Source organism: Arctopsyche grandis, chromosome 8, assembly GCF_051622035.1.
Source record: "Arctopsyche grandis isolate Sample6627 chromosome 8, ASM5162203v2, whole genome shotgun sequence".
NCBI lineage: Eukaryota > Metazoa > Arthropoda > Insecta > Trichoptera > Hydropsychidae > Arctopsyche > Arctopsyche grandis.
Window position 1 is genome coordinate 25428709 of NC_135362.1, and position 18376 is coordinate 25447084.

An 18376-nucleotide genomic window follows, 5' to 3' on the forward strand; every position below is an offset into this window, starting at 1 on the left:
TAAATAGAATATGGCCGATTTTATTAATGGTTAGACCATGGTCAGTCTGATGTTTCCTTTCCCGCCAGTTCGGCTAATTCCGACCAAGTGTAGGTACGATAAGTGTTGGGTACGGGCATTAAGTGATCGTCATGGCTGATGATATTTCGCGTCTCGAAGAGTTGCTGGCGGCCGAAGACTCGGATGACGAGCTGGAATCGGAAGCAGAACCAAAACCGACTACGCAAGCATCTGAAGTGCATCCGACTTTCTTGGAAGATGTTTTGGAGAACGAACTGAATGTGTTGACAACCAAAAAGAAACGTGTTGACAAAAGAAAGTCATTGGATGAGTCACAGGACAATAATGTTGCAAGTATTGTACACACTGGCGATACCGATTCTTCTGACGATGAAGATAAAAAAAATCACTTCGAAAGGAAATACGATGATTATGGATCTAGTATTAAAAAATTAATCGAAGAGAAGGAAAGTAATAAGTCTTCCAATTATAGAGAGTATAATAATATTGATAAAAAGAGCTCATTGTCTATTAGGAATGTTCCCGATAAGAATAGCAAATCATGTACTCCGCAAGTCTCAAAGAGTGCAGATGTATACTCGGACCCCGTATTCGGCATTCGAATATCAAATCCTTTAATATCAGGTGCAGTATTATCTGAACGAATGCAAGGACGACAGCCCATTACAATGTTTCAGGTAAAGCGGCATGTAGCACATGGTGATATCAGCAAGGATTGGGTCATCGGGGGAGTCATAGTACGCCGAAGCGCTACTAAAGAGTCACAAAAAGGTGCTCAGTATTGCATATGGACTTTGAGCGACCTCAAAGGTGATTTAAAAACAGTAGCTATGTTTCTATTTCGCAACGCTCACAAAGAACTTTGGAAAACTACCGAAGGAACCGTCGTTGGAGTTTTAAATCCGAACGTACTAGATAAAAGAGACGATAGTACTGATCAAGCCTGCTTATCTGTGGACAACCCAGATCGAGTTATGCTGTTGGGGAAGTCAAAAGATTTTGGACATTGCAAAAGTAAGAAAAGGAACGGTGAACAATGCACTTCGTTCGTGAACTTGTATCAATGCCAATATTGTGTTTATCACGTGAAACAAGAATATCAAAAGTGCTCTAAAAGGCCTGATCTACAAGCTACTAACAGTAATAGAGGTCTTCAGAATCTAAGGAATAAAATATTAGGGACAAGTCCCGGTGTCAACTATAGATCGAGCTCGACACCCAAAAACAGTAAACTTTTAGCAGCAGATAAGAACAGATTGCAATCATTGAGTGATTATTTTAAGAGTGAAGACCAAGACAGGTTGATGATCAACAAAGCGACAGGTCCAGTGCAAAATAAAAAAAGTGCCACACATATTGATATTAATAGATCTCAACGTGTCAAAGACTTAAAGAGACTAGACTTCCTTAAAGGCTCTTCGGTTGAAATTTCGGAAAGTCCATTAGAAGACGTGTCCCAGAAAAGTTCTGTAATACAAAACAGTCCAATTTTGAATAAACCCTTATCAGCTTCACCGCTATCCGTCGGATTCAGTTTGAAGAATAGTTCTGTATTACAAAACAGTCCAATTTTGAATAAACCCTCATCAGCTTCACCGCCATCCGTCGGATTCAGTTTGAAGAAAACCTCGACGGTCGACTTGACCATACCGTACAGTAAAAAGCAAAGTGAACGAGCGAAGATGAACGCTCTCAGGTGGATCAAAGAAAATGGTCCGTTACATAAATCGAATCCACACAATGTAAAGGGAACAACAAACGGAAAGAAAAGATTGTTGGAAAATTCACAAGAACAGTCAGAGGAACAGTCTAATAAAAAGCTAAAAACGGGTGTCTTGTCTGATGATTTTCAAAAAATGCTAAAAGCCTCGTCTTCTCATGCCAATCTGGTCGCCGAGCATGACGACTCTGAACAAGATAAATACTTCAAAAAGCTCGAACTGAAGGAGGCCATGGAGGAAAAGATGTTGAACACCTACAAAGTTGCATGTAAGGCTGTAAAATGTTTGAAATGTTCATATGTGAGCTTCTCAGCGTCGGACAACTGCAAACAGAACAAGCACCCTCTGAAGGTCTTCGATAGTTTCAAGCGATTCTTTAGATGCTCACATTGCGGAAACAGGACGACATCTTTGAATGTGATTCCGATGGAGAGCTGTAAGAATTGTAAAAGTTCAAAGTGGATAAGGGCCGGCATGATCAACGAGAAAAAGGGCCTAGTCATGAACACCCTATCGATCCGGGGCGAAGAAGAGAAGTTTTTGGGAGGCGCTATTCAGACCGGTAGCAACATTAATCTATTAGTTCCAGAAGACTGAGCTTATCCTAGTCATACAACTCCTATGGACTGATTACATGTAGGAGAATCAGTATTAAATCTACATATTTGAATGCCGAAGTCCTGTCCTCTCTTCTTCACTCGCCATGTCCTCCTAGAACCTTGGGAACTAGAATCCCCACCCTTATTTTGTTTAAATTGCTCTAAATAGCGCTAGGGTGCTGAGGCTATACCACCGCTGAAGATTCTTCTGATGGCTCCGACTTATTTGCGCCTCCTCATATTGTTGAGAACTTCAACATGTTTTTCCATCAGGGCCAGCACCTCTGCAGTGGTCATGAAATCTAGTTGACTTTTCAAATTGAAAATAAATTTTTGAGATTCCTTATATATTGATAACATATGTTTTATCATATTTATTATTGTATGTGTATTTATACCAATAAAGGCTTTTTTTTGTATTGAATATCGTTGTCATTAGAAATAAAACAATGTGAAAGTTTTATGAAATTATGCTTTATTTTTAACAGAATAACAAATTGTCTGCGTTAAATAATTTTACATTTTTACATAAGAACCTCAACATGTGATGAAATTATAAAAATGCAAATAAGTGCATTATGAGTTTTATTACTTTTTTTTTATTAATTTTTAATAATTAATTCAAATACATTTCAGTTCTTCGCGATTAATCCGAATTGTAGGTGTGGGGATATTTTTTTTTAAAATCAACACATTTTGTATAAAAATTTTACCAATAATTTTTTTTATATAGTGTGACAAACGAGTTAAAATTTCTATCCAAATACGTTCATCACCATTTAAATGTTGAAATTAACATTACTAGAGTAAATTCACAAATAGTGCTAAGAAATTCAGAGTAGACGTTGTAAACGTTCCGATGTTCCGAATCAATCGTTGTACATAAAGAAACATTAATAGTACACTTCTCATGAGGATTCAGGGGAGACTTGGGACTCAGACATATCAGTCTGAACTCGAACCGGATGACTCACTGATTACGTTAATATTGCACCGTAATTACACATGTAGGCATATTTTTATTAATAATAGAACTACCCTTAAGAAATGTAAACCTACTCGCTTTCGCTATGTTATAATATAGGTAAATCTCGGAGAGAAAAAAAGCACAATAGAAAAATAAATACGTATAATGCTGAAAAATTCAGAACTATCACAAAACAAGAAAAAAAAAAACTTTACAATTTGTCATCACAATGATACTTTTAATGTCAATCCTATGACAGTATATATTTAGACATTTATACATGCTTGCATAATAATACACAGTAAACGTTCCTTACACAGTAAATATGTAAGCCAGAGATATTATTACACATACATAAATCAGGTGCAATTCTTATTGTACTCGAAAATTTCCGGCACAACAATGTGTATATTAACAAATATCAATATCTATATCGTCGTATCAATTCACTGCTTGAATACGTTTAGCTAACAATAAAAACATACTAGAAAAATAATTAATTTGAAAAAAAAATAGCAATTCAGGTTTTTAACATTTTATATCCATCTGATTCTTAAGTAATAACAGGTAGCTAATAAAAATCTCGTTTAAATTTGATTTAATTATTCAATGTACTGCCTCTACTAAATGCATATAGAAATATGGTCGACGCTTAAAAAAATAAAATAAAAAAAATTGATCTACAAACAATAAATAGATCGAAATGAACTTAAAAGTCATTGCGACATTTACAATTATAATAAAAAAAATAATATGTATACAGTTGTACATACACCGATAAAATTGCAACGACTACAATAAATAATAAAATAAAAAAGCGCAGTTTTCAAGATGACCTTTTCTCTATATATTTATGTAAATATAATATATGCAAAATCAATACTCGAGTATTCTTAAATCACACCGTTTTCCAAAACAAAATTTGTACAGACATCAAAGGTGGGATAGATGGCTTTTGAAGTAGTAGTGCGTACGAAACAGTATAATCTAAAATAGTCTTAATTACCGTGGAATGAAAGACAATGAGAGGGCATATTGAATAATTTTCACAGCTGATAATCCTCAAATAATAACAAAAAAACAAACAAACGAATATAACATAAGGCAAGAAATAACTGTCTTGTTTTTTTTTCAATAGACCCTCGTTCCTCACCTTCGTGCACTTGTGTACATTTATATTATATACGCGTTTATAAACTATATATTTTTCGGATATTGATTTATTTATATTAATTCAATGGAGTTAAATACATCATTCCCATTCGGTAGTGCCGGGCGGTTTAGATGTTAAATCGTACAGCACTCTCGAAACACCAGGTACGACCAGGATATCCCTCACCATCCTCTCGACGACCTGCAACAAACCGAACGACATTAATCGAAACGTTCCAGAACATACTATCGATGCGAATATTTCTAAACAGACCTCCGCCGGTAGTTTATCCGTTCCGGGCACTGCTGGCAAACCCGTCATAAAGTCTGCGGAGAGGAAAGGCCGTAAGACGACTGACCGTTGACACGACGGCGATCTTGTTGCCTGATCGCGGTCGAAGTGTACCGGTATTAAAACGACTGGCATTTGAGCTATATGCTTATTGCATCCTGAATCTGTAAGAGCCTGCGGAAACCAAACGGAAATATCAATATAAAGGTCACACTGAAAATCTTGGCTGATTGATGAGATTTTCTACTGACTTGACATGCGATATCGTCGACTTGTCTTATCGTCGCCAAAACGTTCCCGGTCAAGAAGGTGGGTGTTACGTCTGATACTTGGTCTTTAACAACATTTCCAAAAATGTAACATACCCTGTAACAAGATTGAAATCATAAATACAATAAATGAACAATTCGATGGTTTGTAGCTCGATAATGAACACACAAATTAAAAAGAAATATTCATTAGCTAAACTATTGAGCCTTTTTTAAGCCACCGACTCACAGGTGAGTCGCATTGATTTCTCTTTCGAAACGTACAATATTTAACGTATTAAATAGTTTTACAAGCTACTAAAAGTCAATAATTTGAGTTTTTCTGGATTATTTCAACAAAAATGCAACATGTGTCATCAGGGCTACCACTAAATAAATTATATCGAGAAATCTGAAACGTTCATGAACTCTCGTGCAACATAACACGTCATGCGAGATTACACCAAACCTCTGCAAGTCTCAAATTATGAATCAAATCATTTTTTTGCATGTTCACAATTAATTTAAAAATTGCTGGCGTACACACAAAGATCAAATATTTCGCAAACATGCTACAAAGTCATATTTTAACTTTTCATGTCCTTCATTTAGCCAGCAGCATAGCTCGGTTGTTAAGCTTCTGCTTAGCGTCGTGAGGTGCCGGGTTCGATCCCAGGGCCGGGCCTCGAGTGAAAATGAATTTTCCAGAGTATGCTGCTAGTTAGACCTGGATTTGTGACTCCAGGTTGATCGTTTTCTATCAGAGTTTGCCAATTTTCTCTGATTTCATTGTTGAAACGGTTCCCGGTAAAAATTGGCCAAAATCCTTCCTATATATAGAATATGTCACCACTAATTTGTGTTTGATTAATGTGCAATAAGATTGTGTACGATTTGATAGATGTGTCATTGAATTGCGAGTTTTTCAGTGTCACGTAATTCAGTTACTTATATAATGAAAAATGCTGCAATATTTGTAATTGGCCAGGAAGGCGCATTGGGGTTGCCTGTAATACCTTCCTGGTATGTGTAAAAACTATAAATAAATATAAATTTAGTATATCTGAAATTTATTGAATGTCTTTCGATGCCTGGATGGTTCAAGGTCAATGAACACACACCTGATACTTCAAATAACACCGTGGGAAGTAATCGCACGTTGATAAATCGGATCGAGAAACCATTCTAGAATTTCCAATCGTAAATTACAAAAAAAAAAATCTTGAGATTATGCCGAGGATTGACTTCAATGACTGATTCTGTAAAACTCACCAGAAGAATGAAAAAAATGACATTGTAGTACAATGCTATTCTATGTAGTTTGTTTTTATTTAGCTAGTCAATATTAGCTTTTCAATTAGTGTGCATTTTCGAGTTGTTAATTGCCTACACCTGATCCTATACAAATTTAATAGTAAAATTCGGCAAATTCTTACCTGTTGACATTGTGACATACTCTAGGAATAAGTTTCGCTAAATATAACAGTGCTGCCCAATTCGGCGGTTGATCAGATGATAAACCGACTACATAACTGTAAGTCCGGCCGTCGCCTGAAAATATACACACATTAAAGGAACGCGCCTCGGAATCGTTCATACATATGTATTAACATATCACATATATTATTTACGCACCTTGGACGCCTACGCTACGTATGGGCAAAAGAGTTGCCGATAGCCGATGACTTGAGCTTATTCGTATTAACTCGGCTTGTTCTTGACGTGAGGTAGCTCCGGCGACGCGTTGCAACAAGGCGTGTTTTTTTACCGACATTTGATCAAATTCTGCTATGATTTTGACTATGACCTATAAAACAAAAACAAAAAAAACTAAATAGTAACATCACCGACGGCAAAATGCGAGACAATGACATGTAATATATTAAACATTGATTGGTGTAGATCAACATACCTGAGTTTCAGAGAAATCTCTTTCAGCATAAGGTTCCTCTTGACACAATACTCTAATTGCAATACCGGGACCGGGGAAAGGATGCCTCGCCACGAGATGCTCTGGAAGACCCAATTCGACTCCGAGACATCTCACCTGCGCACAAAAGTTGAATTATGTATAAAATTCCACTACAATTTAATAAACAAACGCACAATCTAAAGATCATATATCAAAACCTCATCTTTGTGGAAATCTTTTAATGGTTCGATCACTCGTCCAGCGGCGCGAAGTGTCCTCACTAAATCCGTATCGTTGTGATGGGTTTTAATCGTCATGGCGATATTGCTAGCGATAGGCGAGGCGGATTCGATCAAATCAGGTCTCAACGTTCCTTGTGCTAAATAAACGTCTTCTGGCCTGCAAATAATATTGCAAAACGTTAAATTTCCACAAAATCATTAACAACTTGCAATCGGAAACAACGAGGCGTACTTTAAATTGAGTTCCCGTACAAAGTCTTGGGCGACCTTTACAAATACGTCACCGATGATCATTCTTTTATCTTCGGGGGAGAGGGTTTGACATAGAATGGGAGTGTCTCGACAACGGCCTGTAGATTCACACCGAACGGTGGTGAAGCCTTCGGAGAACTGATGAGCAGCCTTTATGACGTGCAACTTTAAGCCCATATCTTTCAGTGATTTTTCCACTTTTTGAGATTCGTTTTTCCTCATGAAACCTGCAAACACATACAAATGTTTTATATGCAATACAATTAAACAAGTCTTCAGATTGAAAATGTGGATTTGTCCAATTTACCATTGTCTATATGAGCGGCGATGACCTGATCTTCTCGTAACGCGTGTCTTAATAAAGCAGCGCAAACTGTAGAATCGACACCACCGCTCACTAATACCTAAAGAAGCAAAACAAATCGTCAATAAAATAATTAAAAAGACGGCACACATATATACTCCGACTTTGCATTGTTTTAAAACTTACCAAAACTTTACTACTTCCGACGGTTTCTTTGATATACTTAATGCAATTTTCTTTCCGACTAGATAGTGTGAAACATTTGGATACACCGGCCACGTCAAATAGGAAGTTCGACAGCATCTGCTTTCCATTGACGGTGAGATCGACCTGTACAACGAATAAAACTATTCAATCTCCTGCCGGTGAATACATATATATTAAAATATGAAACGAAATCAACCTCTGGATGAAACTGTACACCATAGACACGTAATTGTTCATTGTAAATTGCCGCGATAATGTCAGAATGTGAACGAGCGCCGACCCGAAGCCTGTCTCCTAGCCTATCCACACTGTCTCCATGTGACAGCAGAACAGTTTGCATTTTTTCCATACGGCTGTAAATCAAAACAATTAGTTGACCACTTGAACGAAAACCATACTCTAAAGTCGTAATATACTAAGTAGGGGTGGCGAGCAGGCGCATCTAATAGCCGGCTGTCATCACGTCGATCTGACAGACGATTCTGATGATTGCGTTAATGATTAAATTCTTCTAGCATTATGTCAGAGACATTCGCTCACTTGAATTAGAGCTGACCTCTGTATTTCGGTAAAATATCAAAGCGATCTTCAGATCAGAATGGAAGTGGTTCAAAATCAGCTCACAAATATTATCAGTAGAAGTAATAAAAAGTAAATGGGAATACCATCCAGGTACAAAAGGCTCATATTTTTCAAATTGAAAATCAGCAGTCAGCAATCACGTGTTTTTTTTAAAGATACATTCGTACATGTAAAAAAAACCAGTGGCGACTCGTGACTATTCACAGGGGGAGGGGGCTGCAGAGAATAATCAGGCTGTAGTAGCTCGTTGACCATACCGGTGATCAAATGCAGACAAAAAAAGCATGCATATGTACTATACTGGGAGGGCTGCAGCCCTGATGGACGGCAAAAATAGCATGCATTTGTACTAAACTGGGAGGGCTGCAGCCCATAAAGATGAGCCGCCACTGAAAAAAACCCAAGCATGCATAACCACTCCCGAGACACGCACTCACTGGAGTTTTTTCGGTGATATTTTATCCTTTTATTGATATAGGCTTGACAGTGATTCCCATATTTGAAGAAATGTAAAAATAAGGTCGTTCGAATTAACAATGAACTGGGAACGCCCTTGCTTGGCTGGAAGCCACGAAGACGTACCGTACCGTTCCCTTCAGTGTGTTTTCACCTTAAGAGCACATAGGGCTAAGAACTTCATTGTTGTCTCTAATTAAAAATATGAAAGAAAAAACCTATGACTGAACATAAAATGTATCGATTGATTTATTGAGATATATATATAGACTAGAATTGTGTAAAAAAAAAAAAAAAGTCAATGAAAAACTTTAAGTACTCAAAATTAAAATTTAGTCATAGAATAATAGATGTTTCTGGGAATATTTTCATATTATATTCATAACACTGAGGACCTGATGTATGCATATTGCAACTTTTTGCAAACCATGACGAATCAACTTTGAGAGAAAACCTAGAATGCTAGAGAACAAAACAATCAAATGTATAAATACATACCAAAACAAAGGACAAGTGGTTTCCACGTCAATTTCGTACTGTCCATCCTCCCTCACTTCCTTCCGATGAATCGTCCCGCCGAATTCCTTATTTAACATTTGCATCCCATAGCAGATGCCCAGCACGGGTATGCCGATTTTGAAGATATTGGAATCGTATTTGGGAGCGTCATCGGCGTATATGGAGTTCGGCCCGCCGGATATGATCAGAGCCTGATAGCCGCTCTCCTTCAGCTGGTAGGCCGGCGTGTCCAGGGGCAGGATGTCCGATTCGACGCACAACTCCCGCACCTTGCGATCGATGACTTTGCCGTATTGGGATCCGGCGTCGAGGATGGCGATCCGGTCTTTCGCGTGTCCGCCTCCATTCGCGCTGCGGTACTGCGCTTCGGGACTTGAGCTGATCATCCCGGCGACGGTTCAATCCTGCAAACGAACGAATCACTACTGAATTTAAATATACACCTACACACACACACACACACAGCAGTATGTGACAGAAAACAGAACTCGTATGACAACGCGACCGTCTATTATTAGAATGTGTACGATACTGCCAAAATTTCAGTCATCCAACTTTGTGTGATTTTCGCAATTTCGTAAATGCTAAATTTCATAATTGTATTATAGCGGATACGACACGGTATGGCAATCGAAAGGGCATGTGTAAATGTTTGCCAAGATTGCCGACATATTAACCCATGATTACAAAGGTTGAAATTTCATTTTATTTTATTTGTATTAATGCAATGCTGGACAAATATTTATGAAATTTAATTGAACAGAAGTAATTAAATTGAAAACATTAAAACTTTTCTTCGAACTCTTCGAGTGCTGACGTCTTTTCTGTTGAAAGCCCGCCACGTTGAAAATTTCGCCAACATTTCCAATTAGAATTATTTAGAAATCCAATAGAAAGCAAGTATAAAAATTGTAGCTAATCCAAGCAAACCCTAGATCACTATCGCTGAGGATTTCAAGTTTTGTAAAGGTGTGTTTAGACTCTCTATTATATCTTGCAACAATATAAAATAAGCAAAAGAAGTCTATTTATGAATGTATTTTCCAAAACTAGTTCCATCTTCTTCATTGTTGTGAAAATGTAATGCTCACAATCGAAAATACTCAGCAGCTAGGGATTTCCATCGGGAAATTCTGCTTGGGTTATAAATCCAGAAATTCCGGAGCAAACCAGTCTTTATAAACGTTGACAAATGAATGACACGGATTAGACGAATCATGTTCAATGCTACCTGAAAAGGCTTAGCGGTAGTTTCTTTGTTTACTTTCTACAAGCTCAAAATACAACCCCTATTGGCGTTTTTCAGGCTTATGGACTTGTTGGCAAAACGCCAATCGGCGTTGGTCGGGTTAATAACACGTTAAAGTCCAAAAAAGACAAATCAAAGTCACAAAATGACATTAATTAAAAGTTACGAGTACCATTATGGACACACAAGGTTACTAAGACTATAGGCACAGTGTTATTTTTTAACTTCAAACTCCAGCACTAATATAAGAATTGAAAGGGGGAAAAAATGATATCGTCTTTTATTTGCATTAATAAAATATCTCCATGGATACTAATAAATAAATAAAAGTGATAATAAAATACTATTGAAGGTAACCCAGTTTGAATATCTCAAAATATGATAGTATGAATATAAAATCAATAAACAATATTACTTGATAAGTGTTATCAAACTCAGGTTATTGTAATTTATAACTTACACACAAATCAAATTTACTAGGATGTACTTTGACTTTCAACAGATTTTCCATTGAATTTTTCAAAATGTGAATGTATAATTTATTTCACAAGTTACATATATTATATTATACATTAAAACTCAAACTAATATGTATATGCATACATACCATAGATAGGTAGAAAGATAGTGTAAATAAACTTTTGGTAACAGAGAGAAAGAGAGACTCGAGGGGAAGTTTTCAGTCTCACTCAATATATAATGCATTTTTAATGATAACTAAAGTAATGGAGTATTTTATTGATCGAATGTGAAGTCTAATTTTACATAGGAAGCGATTTTATCAAAAGCCAAAAGTGTCGTTTGAAAGATCAAATCTTCTCCAAAAATCGATTACATCTTTTGGTTACACGACAATTGGTTCAAGTCCAAAAGGTTCAACGACAAAATGTCCACGGAAATAATGTTCAAGCGACAAAATGTTCAAAAATCCAAAATTTTCCTATTTTAATGGAAAAAGTAACTTTTTATTGTATTATGTATATGTTATATATCTATCGATGTATATGGTACTTTTTATCATATAGATCGCGGATGTTATTAAATTAGTATAACTTACAGGTGTTCTCAACCGCACCAACATATTCTTATTTAAATTGAACAATTACATTTTAAGCGAATGTCATTGTGACTCATTGAATATCATTTTAAGATGTCATTGCATTAGTTTAAATGTTAGGGGTTCTTAGCCGTATCCAATATTTACTTATTCCATTAAAATAGGAAAATTAAGGATTTTTGAACATTTTGTCGCGGGTACATTTTGTCAGTGCACTAATTTTCGGGTACATTTTTTCGTTGAACCTTTTGGACTTGAACCAATTATCGCGTCCCCACATCTTTTAATTATTAATAATTGTAGGTGATAATTAAATAATTAAAGATTTGTACGATTAAATCTGTAGTAATTTAATAGCCGGAGTTCAACTGTATTCGCTAAGACAAATATAGTAAAAGGTATCATCATATACGGCCATTCACCGACTACTACTGGATGAGGGTCTCTCCAACATGCTTCCACTCGTTTCTGGTTTGAGTAACTCTCATCCATCTCAACCCACTACTCATCTTCCTTTTACATTCTCTCGGGTACCATTCCAGCATTCATTTTGTCAACTTTTCGTCCGTTCTTCTAGCTATGTGACCCACCCGATGCCATTTCAATTTTTTCACTGTAACCACAATCCTAGTCATGCTTTTCACCCACGTATTCCGCTTCATATCTTTTCTCGTTATGCCGAGTATGCAGTATTCAATACTTCTTTGAGTGTATTGGACTTGGTGTAGCATCTTGCCGTTCAATATCTATTATCCATACGTTATCACTAGAAAAATACATAGATTGAAGATCTTTTTCTTCAAAGTGGTATTTCTGATTCAAAATAAGATAAAAACAACAAGATACGTACATATATAGTCGAATTGCGAAGAAAAATTTCAACTATATTTGGAAGCCTCGTAAATATGTGTGTATACATATATAGGATGATTACAAATTGAAAATAACTTAATAACTTAAATAATGTGGATTCCTTGTACTGAAATAATGTAAAATATTCCTTTAAATATAAACGATTACACATAAGATCATGAAAAAATGGTACTCAGTGTATCAGCCATAATTCAATTTTGACAAAATATATCAGTTAATGGATTTTCATTGTATGCTGACAGTATAATACATCTATTAAAAAAAACGTCTCATCTATTTACTTCCGTTTACTATGTATGACATTATTTTTTGTACATTTGAGGCTTCTTTTCGTTTTACCACCTGTGCATCTGTCCAGTTATAGTCCAATTTTCATGAAAGTAGTTTTGTAGAATTTATCAATAATACAAATTGATTTGTTCCACTTTATAAGAAACAACTCAACTAAGAAATAAAATAAATCAATCCGTTCATACATACACACATACATATACGGCCTTGTGACAGAAAGCTCACATCAACTTGATATATTGAAGGTCTATTTTATAAAATAGAGCAGTGATACTCATTTGCTGGTAATTGTGCATACTTTCAGGAGTACATATATAAACAAAAACAGACAACCTAAACACAATCTGCTTTAGATTGTCAACTTAAGTTGATATTATGAGCATTCATAAGAATTGTAAATAGGTTATTGATTGATTTTTCCTATTATGCCGAACATTAACATTCGAACAATACAATACTACGATTACTAACAAAAATAAATTAAGATTGTAAAATAGAAAATGATCAGTCGATATTAGAAATTCTTCTTCTTGTTAATGCCTTGTCCGCATCCGGACGTTGGCGACCACCTCGTCGATTATTTGAATATATCCGCATCGGTCTTCAGTGGCTCGGAACAGCTCTTCGGCGCTCATATCGGTCCACATGCGCATGTTTCGAAGCCAAGATAACTTTTTCCTGCTAATCCATTTTTTCCTTCTATTTTCCCCCATGGTTATCAAACGGAGAAATTCATATTTTGGACCCCGTATCATGTGTCCGAGGTACTCCATCTTTCTCCGCTTGATGACAGAAACAAGTTCCCTGCCTCTCCCCATCATGCCGAGGACAGCTTCGTTTGATATCTTTTTGGTCCACGGAATCTTCAGCATACGCCTATAGACCCACATCTCAAAAGCTTCAATGCGGCTGATCATCTTGGTTTTCAGAGCCCACGTCTCACATCCGTGTAGTAATACTGTCCAGACGTAGCTCTTCGCGAATCTCAACCGCGTATGAAGATTGAGATGCTTGTTTGTAAGCGCCGCCTTCATTTTTACAAATGCTGTTCTAGCCATCTCGATGCGGATTCTTAAACCTTCATCTGGGTCCATCTCTTCATTCAGCCAGGTACCCAGGTATTTGAATCTTTTTACTCTTTCTATCACCTCTCCATCCAAGGTTAGATTCCCGGTGTCTGTTTGCATTCTATCTACTATCATAAATTTTGTCTTCTTTAGATTTATGCGCAGACCTCTTCGATTGCTTTCTTGATGTACACGGTCTAGAGATCTTTGCAGGTCTGCTAAATTTTCAGCGACTAGTGAAATAGATATATAATAAAACCACAACAAAAACATACACATCAAATGTATCTAAAACACACATTCAAACAGTGTGCGATTTTTGGGATTATTCAATTCATATATGTAGAGGAGTCAATATATGAAGCCATAAGTTTGATGAGTTTTCATTTTACTCCACTCTTTCATATATGGGGATTGTTTGAATTTCGATCGTACTGGCTTTAGATTCTTGCATGTCAAATTGAATTTGACAGTTGGGAGTAGCTTGATGGCGATTGGACAGGTTGTAGGCTTCGATTCAGAGGTTGTGGACAAAAAGTGAGGTTACGTCAAAAAATCCATACAATCGAAACAAAAACAAGCGCGAAAACGCGAGTGCGCTTCAGACGACAAGGTGTCGTGGAGGTCGGCGGGTCGTCTGTAGTTTGGCATTTGGCATTTGGTGAATTGGCGAATTGGCACATTGGCACGTGCACTCCTTAGACTTTGGCGGGAGGGGGTGGGCGGGGAGAGGCGAAGGTCGGTGGGGGAGGAGGTGGGTGTGGGTGTGGGTGTGGGTGTGGGGAGGGGGTGTGGCGCAAAAGTGACACGAGGTTTGAAGGGTCGCGTGTTCGTGCTTGGACGCGTTCACACATCCACATCCACATGCCCGTGCCAATGCTCAGACCAATGCCAAGCCATGCCGACAATGAACAGTCGTCTCTCACCTGCGGGGGGGGGGGTGGTGGGGCGGGGGGGTTCGGCTGCGGGGCGGAGGCGCAGACGCAGACTCGAAGACGAAGTGTCCGCCCGACGAGGCGTTCGATCGTCGACTTGCGAAAGCGAATGTCGAACGTCGAATGCCGAGTGTCGGCGCGGCGGCCGCTGCTGCAACCTCTCGCCGATGGTCCGCGCGCCCGCTTATACGCCCATGCTCCTCTCGTGGTGCAATTGCAATTTACAATATTTACATCACCGGCGATTGAAAGTTCTCGCAGAATGGAAAGCATTGATATCATCATACACGTGCTAATTAGTCGTATAGAAATTCAATAGCCTGCGGGTTGGATCCGGCTTGCTGCGATGGTATGTGAATTTTACTCAATTTAATCAAATAATAATCCGTATATACATATAACAATGAACAGAGAAATGTAATTTTAATGGAAGTGGTTTTAGGTTGTAGAGATATAGCACGACTTGTGATATCACCTATTTCCCTCATCGAACTTAATCTGTACAAATGACATCATCGCGTCCTCTTCTCATACACGAAAGTTAGCCGTGGCCGAAATACTTCGTTCAGCTTACCCATAAAGGCGATTCGACTCGCTCCAGATACGCAATCACGAGTACACGGGAAATCCCAAGGAGCTACGCAACTACGCATCAAACATCGAACACAAAGGAAGACCTCGACCCCGTCGGAATTTTCCAGAACGTGATCTCACCAGCCCAGCTACGCGTTGCTCAAGCAACACCTTTATAAACCAGTGCATCGTCCCCAGATGCCAGTGAGCTTCAGGAACTCGACCTAGCTCGTTCCAGTGAATCCTTTACCTACTTCGCTGTACATACAAATACACCTGTATTCATCGAGTAATAAAGATCCTCTTCAAAATTCAACTGAATTTCCATAGGCTGGGAAACGGTCCAAAACCTTCAACCCCCTATAAGGTGTTCTTTTGTTTTCAAGTGACATTCTGTCCACCGTCAGATCTAAATAATTTTAGCATCAGTCGTATTTGACGCTTGGTGCTCGACGTATGTCCAATAAAAACTTATCTGTTTGTTTATATTACTCGCAAAATGGGCAAGCATCGGTAAAAATTGCACAATATATTCAAAAACACACAATAAACAAAATAGGATACATTTTTATAAGTAAATTGATCCGATTGTATTCCGTGCGACGTAGCGTATTTATAGAGACGTATCGCGTAAAATTGACAACAATTATTTATTCGTAAGGGCCCCTCTATTCTTATTACAACTTTCTGACAATGAATGTCTGTGTGTGTGTGTGTGTCTCGAATAGGCTCCTAAACCACTGAACCGATTACTATTGAACTTTCAGGATTTGTTGTATCCATATCCGGGAAGATTACTGTAAAAAAAACCTCTTAATAATAATATTCATAATGTGGCGGCTCGCTTATACGACATGGTCGAGTTTGGTTGCCTTCCTGCGAGTGGGGACCAACCCGGCTGGGTTCGGACAGCTGCTACTCACTCTGTCTTCAGCTGTCATATAATAAACACGTGCATTAACATGCCAGTCGTCTCATTCGTTCATCCTCCATACTGGTGACCCCCGACATCGAGCCACGCAGCCTCGATCAATTTCAACATGCCGCTCATCCCTGCCTCGCCAAGCCAGGCAGGAAGCTACCCGCCGCGCCCCCATCGCCATCAACACGCGTCGCGGCCCGCGGGTGACAATAAACGAGCAGACACGGCTACCTACCTACCTACCGACGTCCAGCCACAACGTCGATGACAGGTGCTTACAAAAATGGGGGAGCGAATGAGACGACGATCTTGACAGCTGGATGTGGAGTCATGCGCGATCCACTACACATAGAACGGTCATCCAGCACCACAAGACATACACCACCTCAGCACCATCATCATCATCATCATCAAGGCCCCGTCCGTCCCCACGAGCGTCGTCACGCCGAGACGGGCGGTAGCGCTACAACACCTCCACGAGCCACAACGACTCACAGTCCAGCTCGGAGTATCATCAACCACATCGATGCCCCTGCCGCCCCCGCCGCCCCACCAACCGACATCAGCCTCGGAAGAGCGGCGCCGCCGCAGCATCGCATCGCGCGACCATCGGACCACCCACCGTCCTACTCGCGACGTCACCGCCCTCGAATCTACCGACCATTCAGGGCGGTACACCTATGTACACAGCGGATGACCCACGTCAACAATTTTTTTCTCCCCACTCAATAATTTTTTTGTTTTTTGTGTAACAATAACTTTTTTTCTTTTGTAAAATTTGTTTCTTTGTAATTTTGGTATCGCTGATGCTGGGGGGGGGAGTGATGTGGCGGCTCGCTTATACGACATGGTCGAGTTTGGTTGCCTTCCTGCGAGTGGGGACCAACCCGGCTGGGTTCGGACAGCTGCTACTCACTCTGTCTTCAGCTGTCATATAATAAACACGTGCATTAACATGCCAGTCGTCTCATTCGTTCATCCTCCATAATAATAACAATTTTACTGACGCGAAAGTAAAGCTATCCCGCCTTCAACGCATCACACCGCAAGTGTGACAATAATCACGCCACGCCTACCTCGCACTCGAATGTACTGACCATTCAGGGCTGTACCACAAACACACAGCGAATGGCCCACGTCAAAAAATATATCTATACCCATATATAAAATTGAATCTCTGTGGAACGGGAACGGGAACGAGAATTGCACGCGTTGTTGTGGCATTGCAACGCATGCCGGGTTCAGCTAGTTATAATATAAATAATTAGATTGGATCACCCATTTATCTATATTATTTTATTTTAGATTTGATAAAGACGCATTGTGTTGAAAGATTGTAAATTTTTTTGTAATAAATCTATAAGGCCTGTCGCACACACGGCCCTTCGCCACCGCCACCGGTAGCAGTCCCAAGCTGCGGTATGCATTTCTCATAGAGTTTGTATGGGATGCCCGCACACACAACCACCGGTGGCGGCCACAAGTGGCGAACAAAAGCAACAGGCCTAAGGCCTGTCGCAAACACGGCACACACATCTTAAATTAATAGGGCCAACCCTAACTTAACCTAATCTAACCTAGGATAGACTGTCAACAATATGCATGAAAAGAGTATTACAGTTCTTTTGCCACATTGCACGAAGAGGTGAGAATAGCCTGGAGTGGTTGGTTGTGGTTGGTGGCGTTGAGGTGAGAAGAGCCAGAGGCAGATCCCCCCGCACGGTGGACTAACCAAGTCTGCACAGCGATGGGCTCTTCTATGGTAGCAAGTCTTCGTCTGGCCGAATCAGGCCGAAGGCAGCTGGTTAACAGGACATCATAGTCACGATCCTTAGTGATGAGGCATACGTCTACCTATATATAATCAAATAATTAAATTACAGTGAAATTGATTTCTATAAATATTGTAATGTGAGAGCACGAGGGAGAGTATCC

The 18376-nt window shown here is 39.0% G+C and overlaps 3 protein-coding genes across 4 annotated transcripts in view; 1 reads left to right on the forward strand and 2 right to left on the reverse strand.

The window, feature by feature from the left end:
* LOC143915157 (uncharacterized) overlaps window positions 1-18376 on the reverse strand; it is a 510169-nt gene that overhangs the window by 133144 nt on the left and 358649 nt on the right. The window lies entirely within an intron of this gene.
* On the forward strand, window positions 63-2800 carry Mcm10 (minichromosome maintenance 10 homolog). 2 transcript variants are annotated; one of them, XM_077435587.1, is made up of 2 exons: window positions 73-1474; window positions 1556-2755. In XM_077435587.1, the coding sequence occupies exons 1-2, from the start codon at window positions 132-134 to the stop codon at window positions 2337-2339; spliced, it is 2127 nt and encodes a 708-aa protein (XP_077291713.1). In that variant the 5' UTR covers window positions 73-131; the 3' UTR covers window positions 2340-2755. The 2 variants fall into 2 exon arrangements, with proteins under 2 accessions (XP_077291712.1, XP_077291713.1); XM_077435586.1 differs by having other exon boundaries at window positions 63-2800.
* On the reverse strand, window positions 2796-15128 carry bur (GMP synthase burgundy). Its single transcript, XM_077435609.1, has 13 exons — window positions 14938-15128; window positions 9454-9878; window positions 8114-8270; window positions 7897-8040; window positions 7714-7810; window positions 7387-7633; window positions 7131-7311; window positions 6913-7047; window positions 6636-6807; window positions 6437-6551; window positions 5004-5118; window positions 4735-4926; window positions 2796-4662 (listed from the first exon to the last, which is right to left on the reverse strand). The coding sequence occupies exons 2-13, from the start codon at window positions 9858-9860 to the stop codon at window positions 4561-4563; spliced, it is 2064 nt and encodes a 687-aa protein (XP_077291735.1). The 5' UTR covers window positions 9861-9878; window positions 14938-15128; the 3' UTR covers window positions 2796-4560.